Raw genomic sequence first — 21,897 nt, forward strand, 5'->3', positions numbered from 1 at the left:
AAGGATTACACAAGTTATTTTAAAGAAATTATTATTGGTGGAGGCGGCTGGCCAGCACCAGTCCATAGTTAATTGGTTGTTGTTCAGGAGATGAAGCGCTGGTGAAATATACCTGGTTTCCAGGATGGTGTGGTCATTGCAGTTTTGACCAATTCAAGGGTTCGAGGCAAGTTCCTTTTGTGTTTTAGTTTTGGTTTGTTTTCCTTTTTGCAAGTTTGCAAGGAGTCCTTAGAATGGCTTCCAGGCGGAGCGGGCGCGGTGGTTCACGCCTGTAATCCCAGCACTTTGGAGGGCCAAGGCTGGCGAATCACCTGAAGTCGGGAGATCCAGACCATCCTGGCCAACACGGTGAAAGCCCGTCTTTACTAAAAATACAAAAAATTAGCCGGGCGTGGTAGCGCAAGCCTGTAATCCCAGCTACTCGGAAGGCTGAGGCAGGATAATAGGTTGAATCCGGGAGGCGGAGGTTGCAGTGAGCCGAGATCGCGCCATTGCACTCCAGCCTGGGCAACAAAAGCGAAACTCCGTCTCAAAAATAAGTAAATAAATAAATAAAAATTAGAAAGAATGGCTTCCAGGCTCCATTTTACAGCTGTTAACCAGAGTGACACCGTTTTGTATATCACATTTCACAAGAGATAATCAGGTATGAGCATACAGATCTATGTTTAAGAATGTTCGTTGCAACTTTATTTAGAATAATATTTGAAAATGTTCTAAATGCTAAACAATAAATCAATGGATAAGTAAACTGTGCTTAGGCTTATTGTGCAGCTTATAGAAGTAAAATAAGATTTGATATTAGTTTAACAATTGTTTTTAAATAAAAATAAAATAAATAGAAGCCGAACCGTGACAGGCCTGGCAGAAGAATGACAAGTGGGAGGAGTGAGAGCCGGAAAGAGTGGTGGCAGGTGAAGTCGGAGACGACAGAGGAACTGGTTTCCTCCGCCCCGCAAGGCACACAGCCTGCCGACACCCCATCAATACATGTGGAAGGGGAAAGAGACTGAATGGAGGAATGAATACAACTTGATCCAGGTAGCGTTTCGGGAGCGGCTGCTTTACCTGTGAACCTCTCTGCCTGACAAGCGGCCAATATACGGAATCAACCACCAAGATGGCGGCGCCCTTGAGGAATCCGCAAATAGGTCGCCGCCATGTGTCGCCTAGGAACGTACGAATTCGACCCTCGTACGGAATCAGATTCCAAGATGACGGCATCTATGAGGAAGTCACGCAGTAGGTGCAGCCATGTTGCCTGTACGTCCAGGCCGTACTAGCAGCCGCCTTACGGACTCTACTGACAAGGTGGCGGCGCCCTCGGGAAAGCCACAATGTGAGCGCGGCCATGTTCCCGGCGAACGTGTGGATTCGGCCACCATACGGATACGATAATCAAGATGGCGGCGCCTAGGGTTCTTCGGGGGCTCTAGGCGAGCGACCTACTGGTTTGCGGAGACGACGCACGGGGCCTGCGCAATAGGAGTACGCTGCCTGGGAGGCGTGACCAGAAGCGGAAGTAGTTGTGGGCGCCTTTGCAACCGCCTGGGACGCCGCCGAGTGGTCTGTGCAGGTTCGCGGGTTGCTGGCGGGGGTCGCGAGGGAGTGCGCCGGGAGCGGAGATATGGTGAGTACCGGGTTCAGGGAGGGGTTCGGCGGTGGAGGTTGGTGGGGTTGGCAACAGTGGGGTCTGTCGGCCGACTCAGGGGTCTGTGGTGAGCCGTAACCGGAGTCTGTGGACTGAACGGCGGGAGTCTGTGGGCAGAATGATGAACCATCTGGGAGTTCTATGGTGAGCCACGGTGGGGGAGTCCTTAATAGAAGTTTAGTGGGGACTCCGGGTGGCAGGCCGTGGGAAACCGTGATCGGGGACTGTGAGGAGTCACATTGGGTGGTCTGTAGTGAGCCGTGACGAGGAGTTCGTGTCCGGGGATCCGTGGACAGCCGCGACTGGGGGTGGGTGCGGGTGCCAGGTGGGTCTATGAGGTAAACAGGGAGGGGTGCGTAGAGAACCGCGATGGGAAGTCCGCAGTGAATTACACGGGGTCTGTGAGGCGCCACGATGGAGGATCGCGATGCCCCATTAGCGAGTGTGGACGCAGGGAGCGGGTGTCGGTGGGTGCGTGATGGGAAGTATGGAGCAAAGTAATAGGATGTCAGGGAAAGGGATGGAGGTCAGTGGGGACTGTGATGGAGAGGTTTTTGGGGGGCCCCGATGTGAAATCTGCAGGCAGAGTGGGGATCCCTGCTGACCATGGTGGAGCTGTAATGGGATAAGCCGCTACGGTGGGGGCTGTTTAAGGATCCGTAATGGGGGTGTCCCGCAGGAGGGAGATGGTTCAGACCCAGAGCCTCCAGATGCTGGGGAGGACAGCAAGTCGGAGAATGGAGAGAATGCGCCCATCTACTGCATCTGTCGCAAACCGGACATCAACTGCTTCATGATGTGAGCCCGGGAGAGGTGGGCGGGGCAGACACTGGCAGGGTGGGGTGAGGCCGATGGGCCGCGCCCCTCACATCTCCACCGCCTGCCCCATCCTCCGCAGCGGGTGTGACAACTGCAATGAGTGGTTCCATGGGGACTGCATCCGGATCACTGAGAAGATGGCCAAGGCCATCCGGGAGTGGTACTGCCGGGAGTGCAGAGGTGAGGGCCATGGATGGACAGGGAAGGCAGGTGGGGCTTCAAGGGAGGAGGAGGAGCCATAATGGGGGGTCATGGGGAGTAGTGATACACGTCTGTGGTGAGCTGGAATGGGGTCTCCATTGTGAGTGGTAATAGAAGATTCCACGGGAAGAGGCAGCTCTGCCCTGGACAGGGGTGCAGAGTAGGTGGGTGGGATAGTAAGGGAGAGAAGAGGAAGAAAGAGGTTTTGGGACCATTCAGGCCCTCCAGTGCTCACTCACTTTGGCCCTACTCTCTGCCCCACAGAGAAAGACCCCAAACTAGAGATTCGCTATCGGCACAAGAAGTCACGGGAGCGGGATGGCAATGAGCGGGACGGCAGTGAGCCCCGGGATGAGGGTGGAGGGCGCAAGAGGCCTGTCCCCGATCCAGACCTGCAGCGCCGGGCAGGGTCAGGGACAGGGGTTGGGGCCATGCTTGCTCGGGGCTCTGCTTCGCCCCACAAATCCTCGCCGCAGCCCTTGGTGGCCACACCCAGCCAGGTGAGTGGCTGCATAAAGTTAGTAGATGTGTAAAGTGGTTCCGTTTCAGCCCTGCCTGGGTCCATAATTTCTGTTCTGGGCCCCCTCCTCCAGCATCACCAGCAGCAGCAGCAGATCAAACGGTCAGCCCGCATGTGTGGTGAGTGTGAGGCATGTCGGCGCACTGAGGACTGTGGTCACTGTGACTTCTGTCGGGACATGAAGAAGTTTGGGGGCCCCAACAAGATCCGGCAGAAGTGCCGGCTGCGCCAGTGCCAGCTGCGGGCCCGGGTGAGCATGGACAGAGCTGGGTAGGGTCAGGTGTGGGAAAGCTGGTGGGTCCATGCATGGTTAGTGAAGTCTAGGCATGGCTAAGCCAGGTGGGATTGGGCCTGACTGTATCTAGACAGGTGGGAAGGGACCTGTCATGTCCAGATGAACGGGGCATGAGCTGGTATGCTGGGCTGGCAGAACCCCCACCAACCCTGGGTGGACAGAGTGGGGTCAGGTGTTTCCAGGTGGTCGTGCACGTCAGTACAGATAAGACGGGGGCGAGCATTCCTGGTAGTAAGGGGTAGTGGGGAGGTGTGTCTGGGGAGGTAAGGCCAGGCCAGGTGGGTGGGGCTAGGGCAAGGCCGCCCTCCATCCACCTGGGGCTGACCTGGGCCTTCCTCCTGCCGGCACAGGAATCGTACAAGTACTTCCCTTCCTCGGTGAGTCCAGCTCCCCAGGGTGGGGCGGGGCATGCGGGCAGGGCGGTCAGGGCCAGTCCTGAGATTCTGCCCTGCAGCTCTCACCAGTGACGCCCTCAGAGTCCCTGCCAAGGCCCCGCCGGCCACTGCCCACCCAACAGCAGCCACAGCCATCACAGAAGTTAGGGCGCATCCGTGAAGATGAGGGAGCAGTGGCATCATCAGCAGTCAAGGAGCCTCCTGAGGCTACAGCCACACCTGAGCCACTCTCAGATGAGGACCTACCTCTGGATCCTGACCTGTATCAGGACTTCTGTGCAGGGGCCTTTGATGACCACGGCCTGGTGAGCAGATAGGAGCATCCCCTGGTGGAAGGGTGGAGGTTACAGAAGCAGAGAGTATCCGTAATGAGGAGACAGAGGGTATGGAAGGCTGATATGGGACATGAGTAGGTGGTGGGGTTGTCATGAGCGGGGCAGGTGGGTCAGGTGGTCATGCCCTGCTTGCAGCCCTGGATGAGCGACACAGAAGAGTCCCCATTCCTGGACCCTGCGCTGCGGAAGAGGGCAGTTAAAGTGAAGCATGTGAAGCGTCGGGAGAAGAAGTCTGAGAAGAAGGTGATGGAGAGGGTAAAATGGATGTGGAAAGGCAGAGGGTGGGGTTGAGGGAGAGGCAGAGGTCAGAGGCTGAATGGGGCAAGAGCCAGAAAGGGCTAGAATGGAGCAGGAGTCTGGGGTCTGGGGCTGACTTTGACTCCACCCTGACCTGACCTGTCTTGCTTAACAGAAGGAGGAGCGATACAAGCGGCATCGGCAGAAGCAGAAGCACAAGGATAAATGGAAACACCCAGAGAGGGCTGATGCCAAGGACCCTGCGTCGCTGCCCCAGTGCCTGGGGCCCGGCTGTGTGCGCCCCGCCCAGCCCAGCTCCAAGTATTGTTCAGATGACTGTGGCATGAAGCTGGCAGCCAAGTGAGTCATTCCTGAGGGGTTCAAGGGAGTCAGGAAGTACATGGTAGGGCCTGACCACTGCCTTCTGTATGTCTACTAGTCAATCAGCTGTCCACCATTCAGTCACCAAACAGCCACTACCCACTCACCCATCCACCTATCCGCCCCTGTGTCCATCCAGCCACCATTCCACCAGTCACCTGTTTATTTCTCCTTTTGCCATTTAGTCATGCATCTATTTTCCCACCCTCACTTACTGATCACCTCACTCATTCTGTTGCTTGCTACCTTCCCTGCAGCCGCATCTATGAGATCCTCCCCCAGCGCATCCAGCAGTGGCAGCAGAGTCCTTGCATTGCTGAAGAGCACGGCAAGAAGCTGCTGGAACGCATTCGCCGAGAGCAGCAGAGTGCCCGCACTCGCCTTCAGGAAATGGAACGCCGATTCCACGAGCTTGAGGCCATCATTCTGCGTGCCAAGCAGCAGGCTGTGCGCGAGGATGAGGAGGTGAGCAAGCAGGGGCGCAGCAGGGCAGGGCCGGTACTTTGTCCTTCCTAGCCTTATTGTTCCTTCCACCCCATGCAGAGCAACGAGGGTGACAGTGATGACACAGACCTGCAGATCTTCTGTGTTTCCTGTGGGCACCCCATCAACCCACGTGTTGCCTTGCGCCACATGGAGCGCTGCTATGCCAAGGTTGGGGGTCAGACTGAGGGGGCAGACCATGTGGGAACATCGGTGGGCCAGTGGGAGACAGATTTGTTGTCTGGGTGGTGTCTTGGGAGGGCATGCAGCGCACATCCACAGTTCCCTCCATTTGTGCTCATCCCTCCAGTATGAGAGCCAGACATCCTTTGGGTCCATGTACCCCACACGCATTGAAGGGTAAGTGAGGGTGCCACGCGAAGTGAGAGGTTGGGGGTTAAGGCGGAGGTCAGAAGTGGGATATGTGTGGAACTGGGGCAGGATACGGGCAAGGACAGGTGGACCTCCCTTTACTACCCTCTCTCTATTCCAAACCCCCAGGGCCACACGACTCTTCTGTGATGTGTATAATCCTCAGAGCAAAACATACTGTAAGCGGCTCCAGGTGCTGTGCCCCGAGCACTCACGGGACCCCAAAGTAAGGTTTTCCCTCAGCTCCTCCCATTTTGCCCCTCCTCCCTGCCTCGCTGTCCCACATTCATCCCTGCCTCCCTCACCTCACCTTTCCTTCACTTTTTCCTCTCACCTTCCCTGTTGCTTCACCCTCCATTCCTCCCTTTTCCATGCCTCCTCACCGTTCCCTGAACCCTCCATTCTTTCCCTTCTCCCTCCTTGAGCCCCCATTTTTATTCTCCCTTATCACCATTATTCATCCCTCCAACCCGGCCTCCCTGCAGGTGCCAGCTGACGAGGTATGCGGGTGCCCCCTTGTACGTGATGTCTTTGAGCTCACGGGTGACTTCTGCCGCCTGCCCAAACGCCAGTGCAATCGCCATTACTGCTGGGAGAAGCTGCGGCGTGCGGAAGTGGACTTGGAGCGCGTGCGTGTGGTAGGTTTCGCTGTGGTTTCATGGTGCATGTGGTAGGTTTCCATGCCGGACGTGGCCGAGGGCAGGCGGGGCTTCAGTTGTTCCTGCTTAGGACTCCTGCCGCTCTCTTGGCAGTGGTACAAGCTGGACGAGCTGTTTGAGCAGGAGCGCAATGTGCGCACAGCCATGACAAACCGCGCGGGATTGCTGGCCTTGATGCTGCACCAGACGATCCAGCACGATCCCCTCACTACCGACCTGCGCTCCAGTGCCGACCGCTGAGCCTTCTGGCCCGGACCCCTCACACCCTGCATTCCAGATGGGGGAGCTGCCCGGTGCCCATGTGTCCGTTCCTCCACTCATCTGTTTCTCTGGTTCTCCCTGTGCCCATCCACCGGTTGACCGCCCGTCTGCCTTTATCAGAGGGTCTGTCCCCGTCGACATGTTCAGTGCCTGGTGGGGCTGCGGAGTCCACTCATCCTTGCCTCCTCTCCCTGGGTTTTGTTAATAAAATTTTGAAGAAACCAAGGAAGCTGTGTCCACATTGCTGCGGTTGCAACTGTTCCAGACTCCTGGATAAGATGGGGGGGCGCCTGCACCCCGGGAGGGCCCAGGGACCCACATTCCCAGCCTCCCACAGGCAGAGGGTCTACGCAGCACGTATTCAGTGTGGTGACGCCGCCCACGCGTGCTCCTGTCTCCCACCCAGAGCTGTCGTCCACTGTGGACGCCAGGCCCCGCCTTTTCCCCCACAAGCCCCACGTTGGGGATCCGCCTCCTGCAGGGGCGCGCCCTCCCGCGTGCCTCAGTTTACCTGCGGTGCGTCACCGCCCCTTTCCCTGCCCCGCGCGCTCCAGCAGCTGTTCGGCGGGGAGGAGGGAGCTGGACACGACCGCCCTGGGGTTGATGTTCGGAGGGACCGGCGAGCACAGGATAGACCCCAGCGAGAGAAGGGAGAAGAGAGTGCCGGCTGGGTCAGGGAATGCGCAGGCGCGAAGCAGCTTCCTCGCAGCTGTGGGTATCCGCCTCGGAGACAGCGGGAGGGAAGGGAGGACGCAGGCGCAAGCCCTCCCGACCACTTCCCTTCAGGTTGAGACTGGAGAGCGCATGCGCAAGCTAGATGGTCAGCGAGCAGAGCCCCCACCGCAGGTCCCTCCTTCGATGGGGCGGGAGCTGTCGTTGAACGTCAGCACGCAGATGCAACTGGTTTTCGGCAGGGGGGAGCGCGCCCCGCTGCAGAGCGCCAGCCCGCAGGCGCGGGAGCCTCCCTATTAAGGGCACGCGACGTCGAGGCAATAGCGCGCAGGTGCTTAGCCAGAGGCGGAGCCCGAGAGGAAAGCAGCGGACTTCCGGTTCCGGGAGCAACGAACAGCCGCGGAGGCGACAGCTACCGCTTCAGAGGAGGCGGCCGCGGAGGAGGAAGAAGGGGAGGAGGGCGAGGCGGGAGGCGCAGGAGTGACCCTCGCCATGGGTCCACGGGCCTAGAGTGGCGGAAGATACCGGCCTGGTGCCAAACTGGTGAGACAGCCTTGGGGCTGGACGTGGAGAGTGCTCGGGCGGAGGATGGGAAGGAATTGTGGCTCAGAACGCTGACGGGGAGGAATCAAGGGCCCTCAGGCCGATGAGGGGGAGGAATGGCGGCGTCGGAATACTGACGAGGAGAAACGGGGGAATTTAGGCTGAGGACAGGAAGGAATGGAGCTCAGAACTCTGACAGGTAGGAGTGTCGGGATCCTGGGACGAGGACGGAGAGGAATGGTGGAAGATCAGAACGCTAAAGGGAGACATCAGGGCATCTGAAGTTGAGAGAGAAATGGGGGTTCAGAACTCTGAGCGGGAGAAATGAGGGGCTCTCAGGCTGATGACAGGATAAATGGAGGCGTTGGAATGCTGAAAGGGAGGAATGGGAGGCCCCATATAGAGGACGAGGAGCAGTAGGGGATCAGAACGCTGACAGTTAGGGATGGCATGATCCCAGGACAAGGACAGTGAATGGGGGAGGGTTCGGAATGCTGAGGGGAGAAATTAGGGTCTCTCAGGATAAGGGAGGAATGGAGAATGAGAACAGTGAGAGGGAGAAGTGGGGAACTTTTTGGATGTAGAGGAGAGAAACAGGAAGGTTTGGGGGCTGAGACTGGGGAGAAATTGTGGGCCAGAACATTGAAGGAGAAGAAAAATAAGGGGGGAGCTCTTGGGCTGAGGAAGGGGAGGCATGGGAGGCTTCCAGTGTGTGAGAAATGGAAAAGATGAGGGGCTGTTCGAGCCATGGGTTGGAGCAGATGTGTCTCGCAGAGGAAGTCGAGGTTGTAACACTGAGGTAGCAAGATAAGAGGACATCAGGCAGAGACGGAATGGAATGGTTAAAACACTGAAGGAAGGAAATTAGGAACTCCTGGGTCGAGGAAGAGGGGAATGAGAGACTACTGAAGCCAAGTAGTGAGGGCAAGAGAAATGGGGCCCTTTAGGGCTGAGGATGGGAAGTATGGGGGTCTTGTGATAAAATAGAGGGATAGAGGCCCTTAGGTCAGTGACAGGGAGGAATGAGGGGGGAAGATGAAAAGTTTCTGGATTGGCAGTGAGGAGAAATGATGGGCTGTCATTCTGAGGATAGAGAGGAGTAGAGGATTAGGACACTAAGAATAATAAACAGGGATCCTTGGGTTGAGGAATGAGGCTCTCCTAGGCCCAGAATAGGAAAGAATGGGGTGAGAATATGAGGGGTTTCTTCTCCATATATGGGCTGGTTGCCTGCGGCAGGTCCTAGGTCTTGGGCAAGCACTAATGGATACCAGTGATTTGTGTGGCCTGGGGCACGTTTTGTCCCTTCCTAGAGCCTCAGTTTCCCTCATCCCCTCAACCCCCTTTCAGGCTACTGCTGCTTTCTGTGGCCTCCATGGCTGAGGACTGGCTGGACTGCCCGGCCCTGGGCCCTGGCTGGAAGCGCCGTGAAGTCTTTCGCAAGTCAGGGGCCACCTGTGGACGCTCAGACACCTATTACCAGAGGTACTGGGTGGGTTGTGGGCAGAGTGGGGGTGGGGTAGAGCCTCATTAGGGTAAAATCAAATAGTGCGGTTAAATTTATGGATGGAGTTTAAATTATGCACAGTTAATCGTTATTAGCGGATTTTATGTTTGCAATTTCACCTACTTAGTACAGTATTTGTATCTTAAAAGTCACTACTCACAGTGCATTTGTGATTATTGAAGGACATACACAGAGCAGTGAAAAACTGTCACTCAATGCATGTGTTTCTAGCTGAGACTGAAGGAGCCCTTTTTATTTCAGCTTTAATACTGTAAACAAGTGTCCTTTTCGTGGTCTGTTTAGTGTCACATTTTTCTAATTTTTGTATGTTTTGTTGGTGATTTTGCTTTTTAAAATAGTCCTCAAGCGTAGTGCTGAGGTGCTGTTTAGTGTTCTGAGTGTGAGAAGGCCATGTCGTGCCTTACGGAGAAAATACAAGGCAGATAAACCTTGTTGGATATCTGAGTTACAATGCTGTTGGCTGTAAGTTCAATGTTATGCATCAGAATTATGGTACAACCAGAAAAAGAAGGAAATTTGCCAATATGTGCACAAGGCTGCTTCAGAAAATACAGAAAGCATTTATAGTCTTGAAGCTATGGAAGAGATGAGAAAGCAGCTACGTTGGTGGATTCATGAAATGACGATCAATAAAGCATAGTGGACAGCATTGTTGAGGAAAGCCAAAGTCACGTTACCCTGGGTTAGGAAAATATTAAGGTTGTATCAGCTAGTGCTGGCTGACTTGCACATTTCGAAAGGCAACATGGCATGAAAAATGTTAAACTTGCATGCAATGCAGGTTCTCCCGATCAGGAGTCTTCCGAAGAATTTTAAAAATACCTGTTAAGTGTTATATAGGAAGGGGGTTGTGTAGAAGAGTGGTTTTCAATGCCAATGGGATTGGCTTGTTAAACAAGAATATTGGCAAACAAACCTACAGAACACATATGGCCTCCAAAGCCCCTGGTTTGAGTCATTCAAAGACCATACAAATAATCATTTGTAAAAAATATATATTAAGTAATGTGTATTTAAACAGAAACATACACAAAACAGAAGTTCAGATGCTCTCAGGAACCTAACCCTGTATTTCCTCTAGGAGCAATGGTTTTGTATTCAATGTTCATGGCAACTTTGTAGAACATACCTACCATAACTAATGAGAATCAGCATAGATGTTTATAAGCATTTACATGTGTTTAGGCTACATTAATTATTATGTTTCTATATTCGTTCTGATTTTTTAAATCTAAGTTGCCGTTTTCCAGGTAAATATCAAATTACAAATCACTTTTTGTTTGTATTTAATTATAATTTATTCACATATTTATGTACTTGTATAAAACTTTCAAAACTTAAAAGTGCAGTTGTCAGGAACTACGAAGGATCTGAGATTTCATTCTTAGGACAAGATAATAGTGAATTTGTCAGAAATTTGTGGATGTTGGTAGGAGAGGTAAGACTCCTGGGTTACAGGTCAAAGACAGTTTATTACAACAGTTGCAGGATCCAGAATAAGTCTCCCCCTTATCTGCAATTTCATTTTCCACACCTTTAGTTACCTACAGTCAACCACCATCCAAAAATATTAAATGGAAAATTTTAGAAATAAACAATTCATTAGTTTTGAATTGTGTGCCGTTTTGAGTGGCGTGATGAAATCTCACACCATCCTGCTCAGTCCTGCTCAGGAGGTGAATCATCTCTTTGTCCATATCCATATCCATATCCATGTTCTATACACAACCTGCCTGTTAGTCGCTTAGTAACCATCTCAGTTATCAGGTAGAAAAAAACACAGTACATATTACATTAGGGTTTGGTACTATCCACGGTTTCAGGCATCCACTGGGGAACTTGGGATGTATCCCCTGACGAGAGGGGGAATTACTGTATTACTATTTTTGTGCCAGTTTCCTGAATCCCAATTCCTACAGCATGACATGAAGAGGGTTGTATTATTATAGGAAAAGAACCCTGAGCTTAGAGAATCAAGTTATTTAATAACGTTAGGACACTAAGTATGCTTTCCCTTTACTATGGAAGGAGACCCTATCTCTTATCTTCCAAGGTTGTTTGCTTTACAAACATCCTTGGAAAGATAGTTTATCAAAAAGGATAATTGGTGTGTCTCTTGCAGGGCATACAGAAATGCAAGAAACCGGGGGTCCCAAAATCAATTACTTATACTTTAATTTGTGTGTAGTTGTATTTGTATGTTTTTAAAACATATTTGTGTTGTTTTCTTTGCTTGATTATATACTGGGTACATAATGCTAACTTTATTTATTTATTTATTTATTTATTTATTTTTTGAGACAGAGTCTCGCTCTCTCGCCCAGGCTGGAGTGCAGTGGTGCAATCTCGGCTCACTGCAAACTCCGCCTCCCGGGTTCAAGCCATTCTCCTGCCTCAGCCTCCCAAGTAGCTGGGACTACAGGCACCCGCCGCCATGCATGGCTAATTTTTTTTTGTATTTTTAGTAGAGATGGGGTTTCACCATGTTAGCCAGGATGGTCTCGATCTCCTGACCTCGTGATCCGCCCGCCTTGGCCTCCCAAGGTGCTGGGATTACAAGTGTGAGCCATCGCACCTGGCCAGTGCTAACATATTTATATGTTATTTAATATATTTGTGTTCCTATTTGTGTGTATTTTTACTTACGTGAAATAGTTTCAGTATTACTAGTATTGTATGTTATAAATATATTCATCTGTATATATTTGTATTGTTTCTGATGTTTGTATTTGTGTTGGTATTTATATTAATTTTTTATGTTTTCAAGGTTAGTTGAGGTGGGGCTGGGCAGGGCTCACAGGCCAATTCCGGGCTGCCTCCTGTATCCTGCCAGCCCTGTCGGAAGGTTGTGTGGGTGAAATGACATTGGCTCCACCTGGGTGCTAACCCATCATGGCCCATCCCTAGCCCCACAGGAGACAGGATCCGAAGCAAAGTTGAGCTGACTCGATACCTGGGCCCTGCGTGTGATCTCACCCTCTTCGACTTCAAACAAGGCATCTTGTGCTATCCAGCCCCCAAGGTACTTCACAATGTGAGATGCCTAGGTAGGGGTGGCTGTGCCACTCAACACCCACCCACTGACCCATATGCCTCCTTCCCTTACTTTCCAGGCCCATCCTGTGGCTGTTGCCAGCAAGAAGCGAAAGAAGCCTTCAAGGCCAGCCAAGACTCGGAAACGTCAGGTTGGACCCCAGAGTGGTGAGGTCAGGAAGGAGGCCCCAAGGGACGAGACCAAGGCTGACACTGACACAGCCCCAGCTTCATTCCCTGCTCCTGGGTGAGTGTTGGTCTGAGGTGAGCCAGATGGGTGAGGGTTGTGATTGGGGGTGCTCTTGGAGCCTCTCACCTGCCTTTCCCATCCCAGATGCTGTGAGAACTGTGGAATCAGCTTCTCAGGGGATGGCACCCAAAGGCAGCGGCTCAAAACATTGTGCAAAGACTGTCGAGGTGAGTGACCCCCAGAGGATGCGGCATCGGGAGATAGGAGCTGGAGCAGGTTCAGTATCATGCTAGGCTGGGGGTTGAATGTAGATGTCAGGACAGAGGCTACTGGCATGGTTGGAGGCTGGATACTGGAGATAGCAGGCATGGGTAGAGGTTGAATAGTGGAAGTCAGGGCACAGGCAGTGAGTGAATCAGTCAGATGTCTGTTGCTTTCTTTCCACTTTTCTTCTTCCCTCTTCCTCCCCACAGCACAGAGAATTGCCTTCAACCGAGAACAGAGAATGTTTAAGGTAAGCACAACCTGCTTTCTCTTCACACCTCTGCAGTGGGAGCAGGATGTGATCGAGCTGGTAGAGTCCTAAGGGATGATGATAGGTCCACAGGGTGAAGTCATTTTATAGGGTGCTCTCCGTAGGTCAGCAGACACAGTAATGGGAATTAATGGGTTAATTAATTCCCGTTACCATTAGTGCGTCAGTAGACACAGTGATGAAGTTAGCAGGGGACCAGTAGACATACTAATGGCCTCAGTGATGAGGCTAATGGGCGACTAGAAGTCCCAGTGATGGGAGCTGATGTAGGGTCAGTAGACATGGGAGGACCAGTGCTTCTGGAGCAGGCCCGTGATCTCGTCCCTACCATTCCTGGCAGCGTGTGGGCTGTGGGGAGTGTGCAGCCTGCCAGGTAACAGAAGACTGTGGGGCCTGCTCCACGTGCCTCCTGCAGCTGCCCCATGATGTGGCATCGGGGCTGTTCTGCAAGTGTGAACGGAGACGCTGCCTCCGGATTGTGGAAAGGGTGAGTCGGGCAAGTGGAAAGAGCCGAAGGTTCACCTCGGCCCCTGGCCCTCGTGGGCTTGGCCCCATGCTTCATGCCTCTGCTCCCACATCCCCTCCAACAGAGCCGAGGGTGTGGAGTATGCCGGGGCTGTCAGACCCAAGAGGACTGTGGCCGTTGTCCCATCTGCCTTCGCCCTCCCCGCCCTGGTCTCAGGCGCCAGTGGAAATGTGTCCAGAGACGTTGCCTACGGGTGAGTCAGGCTGGAGGGAGCAGAGCTCATTCTGCTGTTAAAATCGTCGCTGCCTCTGCTTTCTTTCAACCTGGCCTTGCCTACCTTATGTCTTTCTTTTCTGCCTAACCCCACGCTCACCTTTCTGGCCCCGCCTGCCTGCCCCTGTCTGCCAGCACCTTGCTCACCGCCTGCGTCGCCGTCATCAGAGATGTCAGCGACGCACTCCCCTGGCTGTGGCTCCCCCAACTGTGAGTGCCTCATGCCACCCTCTGTCTGCCTGTCCCATGCATGCTTTCTGCACTTAGGGAGTGGGGAGTTCCTGTGTCTGCCTGGTGCCACCAAGCTGAAACCACCCTTTCTGGTCTTTCCCAGGGTAAACATGCCCGCCGCAAGGGAGGCTGTGACTCCAAGATGGCTGCCAGGAGGCGCCCCGGAGCCCAGCCACTGCCTCCACCTCCCCCATCACAGTCCCCAGAGCCCACAGAGCCGGTGAGGCCCCAGTGGGTGGAGGGAAGGCACAACCCTGACCTTACCCAGTACCTGCCCTGACCCCACCCCATTTGCTTCTACAGCACCCCAGAGCCCTGGCCCCCTCGCCACCTGCCGAATTCATCTATTACTGTGTAGACGAGGACGAGCTAGTGAGTGGCCCCACCCTACCTGGATAAGCCTAGACTCTCAGGACGCTTGGTTAACTTCAAAGAAGCAGATGCTGGAATGAGCCTATTGGGGAACAGCAAGGCACAATAATGGGTCCTAGAATGGGATGAGTAGATAATGGAGGACTAATACGGGGTCAGCAGGTGCAATGACAGTGCCTCATGTCACATGTATCAACACTCTGGTGTCTGATGCAGGACTAATCGACACAGTGATGGGATTGACAGAGGAGCAGCTAGCACAATGACTGGGGTTCACACAGGATGAGCAGACAGTAGGCACAGTGATGGGAGCTAATAGAGAGTTATCAAAATGTTGCTGGAAATGGGGGTTAGAGACATTTTCTTGGTAGCCAGTGGTGGCCTAGGAAATACAGCACTGGATATTGTAGTGGAGCAGCCACAGTCCTAATGGTATCGAGGGCCAGCTGGCACAGTGATAGTGGCCAATGTTGAACTAGTAAATGCTGAGGAGTGACTAGCTGGGAGTCAGGAGGCTGAGACTAGTATGCAAGTAGCTCCTTCTTATGGGGCTAGAGGAGCACCAGGACCAGCACTGGAATAGGCGTTGAGGATGGCCTCTCCTAGTCCTAGTTGACAGCACCACCCATTCCCCCCACCCCAGCAGCCCTACACGAACCGCCGGCAGAACCGCAAGTGCGGGGCCTGTGCAGCCTGCCTACGGCGGATGGACTGTGGCCGCTGCGACTTCTGCTGCGACAAGCCCAAATTCGGGGGCAGCAACCAGAAGCGCCAGAAGTGTCGTTGGCGCCAATGCCTGCAGTTTGCCATGGTGGGTGGGGCAGGAAGGGTCAGGTGGCCGGGATAGGTTGGGCCAGGCGCCCCAGTGCCTGGGAGTGGTGGGCAGGCTTGGTAGGTGGGTGGGTGGCGCAGTAGCTTTGGTTGAGGATTAACAGACATTGTGCTTGGCTTAATGAGTCTAGGTGGCATTGGTGTTGCTAATAGGAGACTAGCAGGCTCAATGACGAAGGGCTCATACGTAAGCAGATTCCATGCTGGGACCGATGGGAGATTAGCAGGCATGTGGAGCCGGGCAGGGTGGATGTGACTGGTCAGTACACCAGGTAGCCATAGCACCCTATCTTTCCTCATAGAAGCGGCTGCTGCCCAGTGTCTGGTCAGAGTCTGAAGATGGGGCAGGTTCGCCCCCACCTTACCGTCGTCGAAAGAGGCCCAGCTCTGCCAGACGGCACCATCTTGGGCCTACCTTGAAGCCCACCTTGGCTACACGCACAGCCCAACCAGACCATACCCAGGCTCCAACGAAGCAGGAAGCAGGTGGTGGCTTTGTGCTGCCCCCGCCTGGCACTGACCTTGTGTTTTTACGGGAGGGCGCAAGCAGTCCTGTGCAGGTGCCAGGCCCTGTTGCAGCTTCCACAGAAGCCCTGTTGCAGGTGAGGGCCCCACCCTGTCCTGCCCTTCCCAGCCCCACCCAGCCTCATGCCAGGGAGCTGAGACCAAGTCTGCTGCAATCCTCCCTCACGCAGGAGGCCCAGTGCTCTGGCCTGAGTTGGGTTGTGGCCTTACCCCAGGTGAAGCAAGAGAAGGCGGATACCCAGGACGAGTGGACACCAGGCACAGCTGTCCTGACTTCTCCCGTATTGGTGCCTGGCTGCCCTAGCAAGGTGGGGGCAGTGATGGATGTTCTGTTGATGCCGTAGCAGGCTGGTCTGTAAGCAGAGTGATGATGAGCCATGATGGTTCTCTTAAGCAGAGCAATAGATGTGCTGATTGCAACCTTTCTGCAGAATTACCCCGCCTGTCTAACAGACACCCTACCTCCCGCAGGCAATTAGCTTTGCCCGCTTTGCTATCCAGCTAACAGAAAAACGGAGGTCAGTGAGGAATGGGAATGGGAAAGGTTTATAGGCAGAGATGGCCTTTCTGTGTTGAAATGTGATGGAAGGTAGGATTTGTCAGCACAGTGAGGGGTTGGCTGATAGAGACTTTCCTCAGGCTAACTCTGCCCTTCTAATGGCTGCCTGTTTCCTACTTCTCCCAGGCAGTAGACCCAGGCCTGCCATCTGTGAAGCAAGAGCCACCGGACCCTGAGGAGGACAAGGAGGAGAACAAGGATGACTCTGCCTCCAAATTGGCCCCAGAGGAAGAGGCAGGAGGGGCTGGCACACCCGTGGTCAGTGCTGGGGATGCCCCACCCTGCCCTGACCCTGCCATAGCCCCAACAACCACATTGACCTATGGTGTTAATTCTTCTCTAGATCACGGAGATTTTCAGCCTGGGTGGAACCCGCTTCCGAGATACAGCGGTCTGGTTGCCAAGGTGTGCCCCACACAGTGAGGGGTGGGGAAGGAGGGGGTGTTGGCCAGATGTGGGCCCTGAGTTTTGAAAATATAGCCAGCAGTTTGGCATGGTGTGGTGGGTGGTAAAGGCCCATACCCACTATACTGATCACAATTAATGAGGGGCATGTGTGTAGGACCATAAAGATTCCTCCGGAGATCCAGCCCAGTAGCATTCCAGGTTAGGACTCTCCTTTGGGGGTAGGGGGAAGACTTGACACTCTTGTCATGAAATTTGAAAGAAAAAGATAGGGAGTCTGGTCCCTATTTTCCTAAGAAATATCTATGGGGATCAGCTTTAATATATAAATTCTTGTTCAGAGAATAATCATTTGGAGTCTTGAAGGCCTTTGGAGTCTCCAGGAGACCTCTGGGTGGGCTGTTGCCTGACATTGAGCAATGTGTATCAGAGAAATGGTGCTGGGCTTGCCTGGGCAGTGGGATGGGCAGGAGATCTGGGTTCTGAGCTGGCTTTGTGAGCCGGGTTCACACGTAGTTGCGTGATCTCTGGTTGCCCTGTACTTCCTGGAGCTGCCTCTGTGGAGGGGCTTGGGCTGGATCTCTTGAGCCTTTCCTGAGCCTATTGAGGTTATTAACTTCAGATGCCATGCAGAACTGTCCCTATAGTCCTGGCATAGGACAAAGGGTAGATGCCTGTAAGGACTAGAATGGTTGGGAGGGCAGGGGAATGCTGACTCCTGTAGAATGTTGACAGACCCTTCATAGAGCCCCAGACACTGGCAATGTAAACTATTGGCCAAGCACGTGGATTCCTTTGCTCCTACAAACTAGCCCACCAGACTGGAAACCCTTTCATCTGTGCTTGGCCAATTACAGAAGTCCTGATTGATTTCCTGCTGGGTGCACAGCATTGAGGACAATGAGCCCTGCAAAGCTTATATTCTGTGTCAGGAGACACAGGATACCTACCTTCAGGGAGCTTATTATCTGACTATGGACAAGCTGTCTATAATGGTAGTTTTTAGAAGATATAAAAAAAGATAAAGGTATAATGAAGGGGAAGTGGATGGAGGACACAGAATACTAGGAAATGGTTTTGTAATGCTCCATTTCGCACATAGCAAACCTCATTCAACATACAGACCTGCTCCCTCTTCCCTAGGTCCAAAGACCTTAAAAAACCTGGAGCTAGAAAGCAGTAGACTGGAGGCTTCTACAGACTGTAGGATTCAAGGTGATATTTGCAGACTGGCTTTATGAGAGACAACACTGATCTACTAGGGGCTGGACCCTAGATTGGTTGCCAGGGCTTGTGTGTGAATCAACCCTAGGAGGAAAAACCTACCACGAAACCAGAGGAGCAGGCCTAACAGTACTTTGAGCTTCTAGAAGAAGTAAGCGGGAAAGGAAGAGAAAGAGTAGAAAGTTGGTGCATCTTCTCCTCCCCAAGAGCCTGAGTATAAGAAGTTGGATTTTAAGGGTGGGGGAGCTGGGATGGGGAAAGGTAATATAATTAAAACCACCACAAAACAACCTAAACAAGCCATGTTCATGAATAATTGTAAGTGGCTTCTGGATGAGACCTGGCAGTGTCTCTACATACTTCCTCAGGGAGACAGCAATTGAAAATGTAATTGAATAAATAAGGAAAGGAACTGCTATTTGGTGTGTTCCTCTGTGGACCCAGTTTATTTAATCCTTAAAATAATCTTTTTGGGAAGACATTGATTTTGCCCATTTTTGTGAATGGGAAAACTGAGACTCATTAATTTGTCCAATGTCGAACAGCTGGTGTTAGTAGAGCCTAGAATGAAACCCAGCTTTTAAAGCCCTTGTTCTTTAAGCCACTAAACTGTAACCTGTAATCCTGTATGCACTAACAGGAGTTTTCGGTGACCTTCAAAACACAGATTACTATAAATACTATAATAAATCCCTTACATTCTTGTCTCTAGCATGGTTTAGAAAGTGCCAAGACTCGATGTAGATGGGGTCACCTTGTCAGAACATCTGTTCATACAGAAACTGGGTTTCCTGCAGACCCCAGGTGCTGCATAGGAAGATTCCTCAAACCCTACAGGATATATCTCCCCACTGGCTGCTGTCCATTTTGCTTGTTACCCTGACTCCCCCTCTTCAGCTAGAGCAGTCTTTGTAACTAAAGCTGCCAGCCTGGCTCATCTTTCCTGAGAACGTGCATCTCCTGCCCTCTGATGACCTTTGTGCTTGGCTCCTGCCCTCAGCCCAAATGTCTTCTAGGAGGCTGAATTCCTGCTTCGAGTCCTGCCCAAGGGCCAGTCTTGGCTCAGCCCTACCTCACTCTTTCCAATTCTTCATTCATAAAGTGCCAAAAAGATTAGACCTGTAATTTGTTAGCCAGCTTTACAGGGCCAGGACTGAGTGAGTGCCTCCTTAAACTTTGTATCCTACGTGCCTCCCTTGCCTTACCCTAGTCCCAGCCCTGCAGCTTTAAGTAATTCAGACATGGATGAGCCATTTCCCAGTTCTATCATACAGTCCAGCCTCTGCCACCTTCCCCACCCCTTCCTTTATTCCACCCTGACTAGTTCAGCCCTAGTCAAGACTGGGTAGACTGATACTGCTTTGTTTCCCCCAGGAACCAACCACCCAACCCCAGTATTCTGGTAATTTTGACAATGAACTATATGAAATTTATTTGATTGACATTTAGACTCATGAGTTAAGCTTCTGCCTACCATGTATGTTAGGGTACAATCAGAAGAGCAGAACCACTAAGATAAAGATTATGTATATATGTACTTTAAGGGATTTATTATAGAGATCTGACTGCATGCCATTGTGGGAGCTGGTTAAACAGTCTCTGTAAGGCTGTTATCTTTGCATCTAATGCTGGAGCTTGAAGTCTGCAGGGCAGGCACTCGGGAAGGGAAGATGGATGTAAAGTGTGGGAGACCGAGGACACAGTGGAGCCCACGAGCACGAGCTGGAACCCACGAGGATGGCCTGGAACCCATGTCAGTCTCTCACCACCTCCAGCTTCGATGATGTGGGTGTCCTGCAGAAGAAGCTGGTGCCCTTCCTCACAGAGTTAAATATGCATCTGGCCCAGGAATTAGAGAAGCTGAAGAGATGATCCTGGGGAAGGTGGAGCAGCTGCAGGCCTGGCTGCTGCCCACACCAACGAGGTGATCCAGCAGATACATGACAATGTGTGAACTGCAACAGCGCCCGGTGCCCCAGCACCAGCCTTCCAAGTGTAAAAACAATATGCTGCTGCTTCACTTCTGCCCTCCAGTTATCAAGCAAAATGTCTCTTGTGGCCCATCTTACTGGAAGAGAGTTCTGGGAAACAGCCTCACCAAGGTGACACATTACAAAGCCGCCCTACCATGAATCCGCTCCCAAGGGTCTCACTACTCACCTGAGGATAACTCAATATAACTATGTTGCTGAAAATGCAAAGCTGAAGACCATGAATTTCATGGTGATTCCAGCAAGTGCAGAGATTCTATGAAGCCCACCCAGAAAAAACTTGCTGGTCCTGGCTATTTTTGTGTCATTCAAGTATTGAGAACCAGGCCTGTGGTAGGCACTGTACTTAATACTAGGATACAGAAATGCAAAAGATACGGCCCATGCAATTTTATTAAATGCATCAGTATGTATTACAAATGGTGAATGGATTTCCAACTTTATCATGGAATTTAATGCTGAATATATAGAATTCAGAAAATTATTGGGAGGACAGCCCTTTTGTGAACCTTGTTTGGGGCACAGTAGGAATTGGAAATAATTTAGTTTCTATCTCTAAGCTGTTCTATTTTAAAATTATTTTTAAATTTTTATTGTCCCACTTACATGCTCAGTGTTTCTTTTGGGAGTGGTTTGGTGGGAACAGCGTTGACTGCCTCTGAGAAACTGGGATAGTGGGTGGGAAGATCAAGGTCACTTCTTTCCAAGGACCCTGAGAGATTCACTTCCCTAGGCCGCCGGGGCGGGGGGGGGTTCACTGAAGGCTGAGGCTCTTGGTGTTCAGCACTGGCCGGACACCGTCAACCTGCTGGTGGGCCCGCCAGGGGGCGCCGGGGCGAGAAAGCCCGTAGTTCCCGGCCGGGGAACCACCGGGACCCTGGAGGCACCGCCCGTCACCCATCACCCATCACCAGTGGCCTGGCCGCCCTGGGGCGTCGCATCCGCCCGGCGCAAACCCCAGTACCTGGGCTAGGGCCAGAGGGAAGCTGAGTGCCCCTCTTCAAATAGTGGTAAAACAGGCAAAACCGAACCGGGGTTAAATTTCGGAGCTCGCCCAGGGTGAGGGCGGGGCTCGACGACCTAGGACGTTCGAGTGCAGCCGGGTGTCGCCAAGGGTCGGTTTACCCCATCGCCTCAGAAATTGTGACCAGGCTCTCTGGGCTGCACAACCTTGGGAATCCCCAGCGGGCGGCCCCGAATCTCCGCCGATTTTCCCAAGCCCTGCTCCGGGCCCAACGCGTTTTCATTGCCGCCTTCCCGGAGGTGTGGTGGGGGAGGTTCCGCCCAGACCGATGGGCGGTCCCGGGGCCCGTTGAACTCGAAGATCAAAGAACCGCCCCTCTGGACACTCCAGGAAACCGAGACGACCACCTAATTTGTTTCTTTTCTGTTTCAGGCCACGTAAACTCTTAGTAAATGCAAATGAGTGTTTTACTGAACTGCAATTGAAAAGAACACAAAATGACAGAATTATTAAATGATGATTAAAAGAGAAGAAAGACATTTCGTGGCTAAAAAGCTGAACCAGCAATTCAGGAAATGGAATTCATATTTAGAAACGTACCATATGCAAAAGCCGAAGTGGGTGGTTTGCATATGATTAAGGAATGCTAATTTGCAGTAAATTGTGTCCTTAAGGAGGGTATACACATTAGTTGTACTTACTATACGTCAGTTTGACGTAGGTACTGATTTGTTGCATGTGTTCAAGTGTTCTATGCTCACCCCCACTTTGGGAGTACCAGAGTGTTATTCTTAATTGGCTTTTAGGTATTACCACCTTACTCTTGACTGGAAATGCAACTGTGGTTACTCCCTGTGCTGCAGGTCCGTCCTGGTTCCCTGATTTGTGTTTCCTGTTCTGCCTGGATCCTGATTCTCAGAAACCAGTTACTGGACTTCTGATCCAC

General features: G+C 52.4%; 2 protein-coding genes across 52 annotated transcripts; both read left to right on the top strand.

Annotated features, from left to right (window-relative positions):
- The first annotated feature begins 1,505 nt into the window (after window positions 1-1,505).
- Window positions 1,506-6,834, top strand: CXXC1 (CXXC finger protein 1). 2 transcript variants are annotated; one of them, XM_073006322.1, is made up of 16 exons: window positions 1,506-1,630; window positions 1,710-1,795; window positions 2,331-2,449; window positions 2,550-2,650; window positions 2,936-3,171; window positions 3,265-3,441; window positions 3,837-3,863; window positions 3,941-4,186; window positions 4,352-4,459; window positions 4,629-4,813; window positions 5,092-5,299; window positions 5,378-5,488; window positions 5,628-5,677; window positions 5,819-5,915; window positions 6,175-6,327; window positions 6,442-6,834. In XM_073006322.1, exons 2-16 carry the CDS (start codon window positions 1,793-1,795, stop codon window positions 6,586-6,588), a joined length of 1,968 nt encoding a protein of 655 aa, XP_072862423.1. In that variant the 5' UTR covers window positions 1,506-1,630; window positions 1,710-1,792; the 3' UTR covers window positions 6,589-6,834. The 2 variants fall into 2 exon arrangements, with proteins under 2 accessions (XP_072862423.1, XP_007972205.1); XM_007974014.3 differs by lacking the exon at window positions 1,710-1,795.
- Window positions 6,835-7,656: 822 nt separating this feature from the next.
- Window positions 7,657-21,848, top strand: LOC103222426 (methyl-CpG-binding domain protein 1). 50 transcript variants are annotated; one of them, XM_037982303.2, is made up of 17 exons: window positions 7,657-7,824; window positions 9,175-9,309; window positions 12,260-12,374; window positions 12,466-12,632; window positions 12,720-12,802; window positions 13,049-13,089; window positions 13,451-13,597; window positions 13,701-13,829; window positions 13,985-14,059; window positions 14,184-14,300; window positions 14,384-14,452; window positions 15,096-15,263; window positions 15,586-15,885; window positions 16,024-16,116; window positions 16,494-16,625; window positions 16,711-16,772; window positions 17,916-20,592. In XM_037982303.2, the coding sequence occupies exons 2-17, from the start codon at window positions 9,200-9,202 to the stop codon at window positions 17,953-17,955; spliced, it is 1,848 nt and encodes a 615-aa protein (XP_037838231.1). In that variant the 5' UTR covers window positions 7,657-7,824; window positions 9,175-9,199; the 3' UTR covers window positions 17,956-20,592. The 50 variants fall into 50 exon arrangements, with proteins under 50 accessions (XP_037838231.1, XP_037838239.1, XP_072862397.1 ...); XM_037982311.2 differs by lacking the exon at window positions 13,985-14,059 and having other exon boundaries at window positions 7,658-7,824; window positions 15,099-15,263; window positions 17,916-17,987; window positions 19,638-20,592; XM_007974026.3 differs by lacking the exon at window positions 13,985-14,059 and having other exon boundaries at window positions 7,659-7,824; window positions 15,979-16,116; window positions 17,916-17,987; window positions 19,638-20,592.
- Window positions 21,849-21,897: the final 49 nt, after the last annotated feature.

The sequence above is a fragment of the Chlorocebus sabaeus genome, chromosome 18 (assembly GCF_047675955.1).
Source record: "Chlorocebus sabaeus isolate Y175 chromosome 18, mChlSab1.0.hap1, whole genome shotgun sequence".
NCBI lineage: Eukaryota > Metazoa > Chordata > Mammalia > Primates > Cercopithecidae > Chlorocebus > Chlorocebus sabaeus.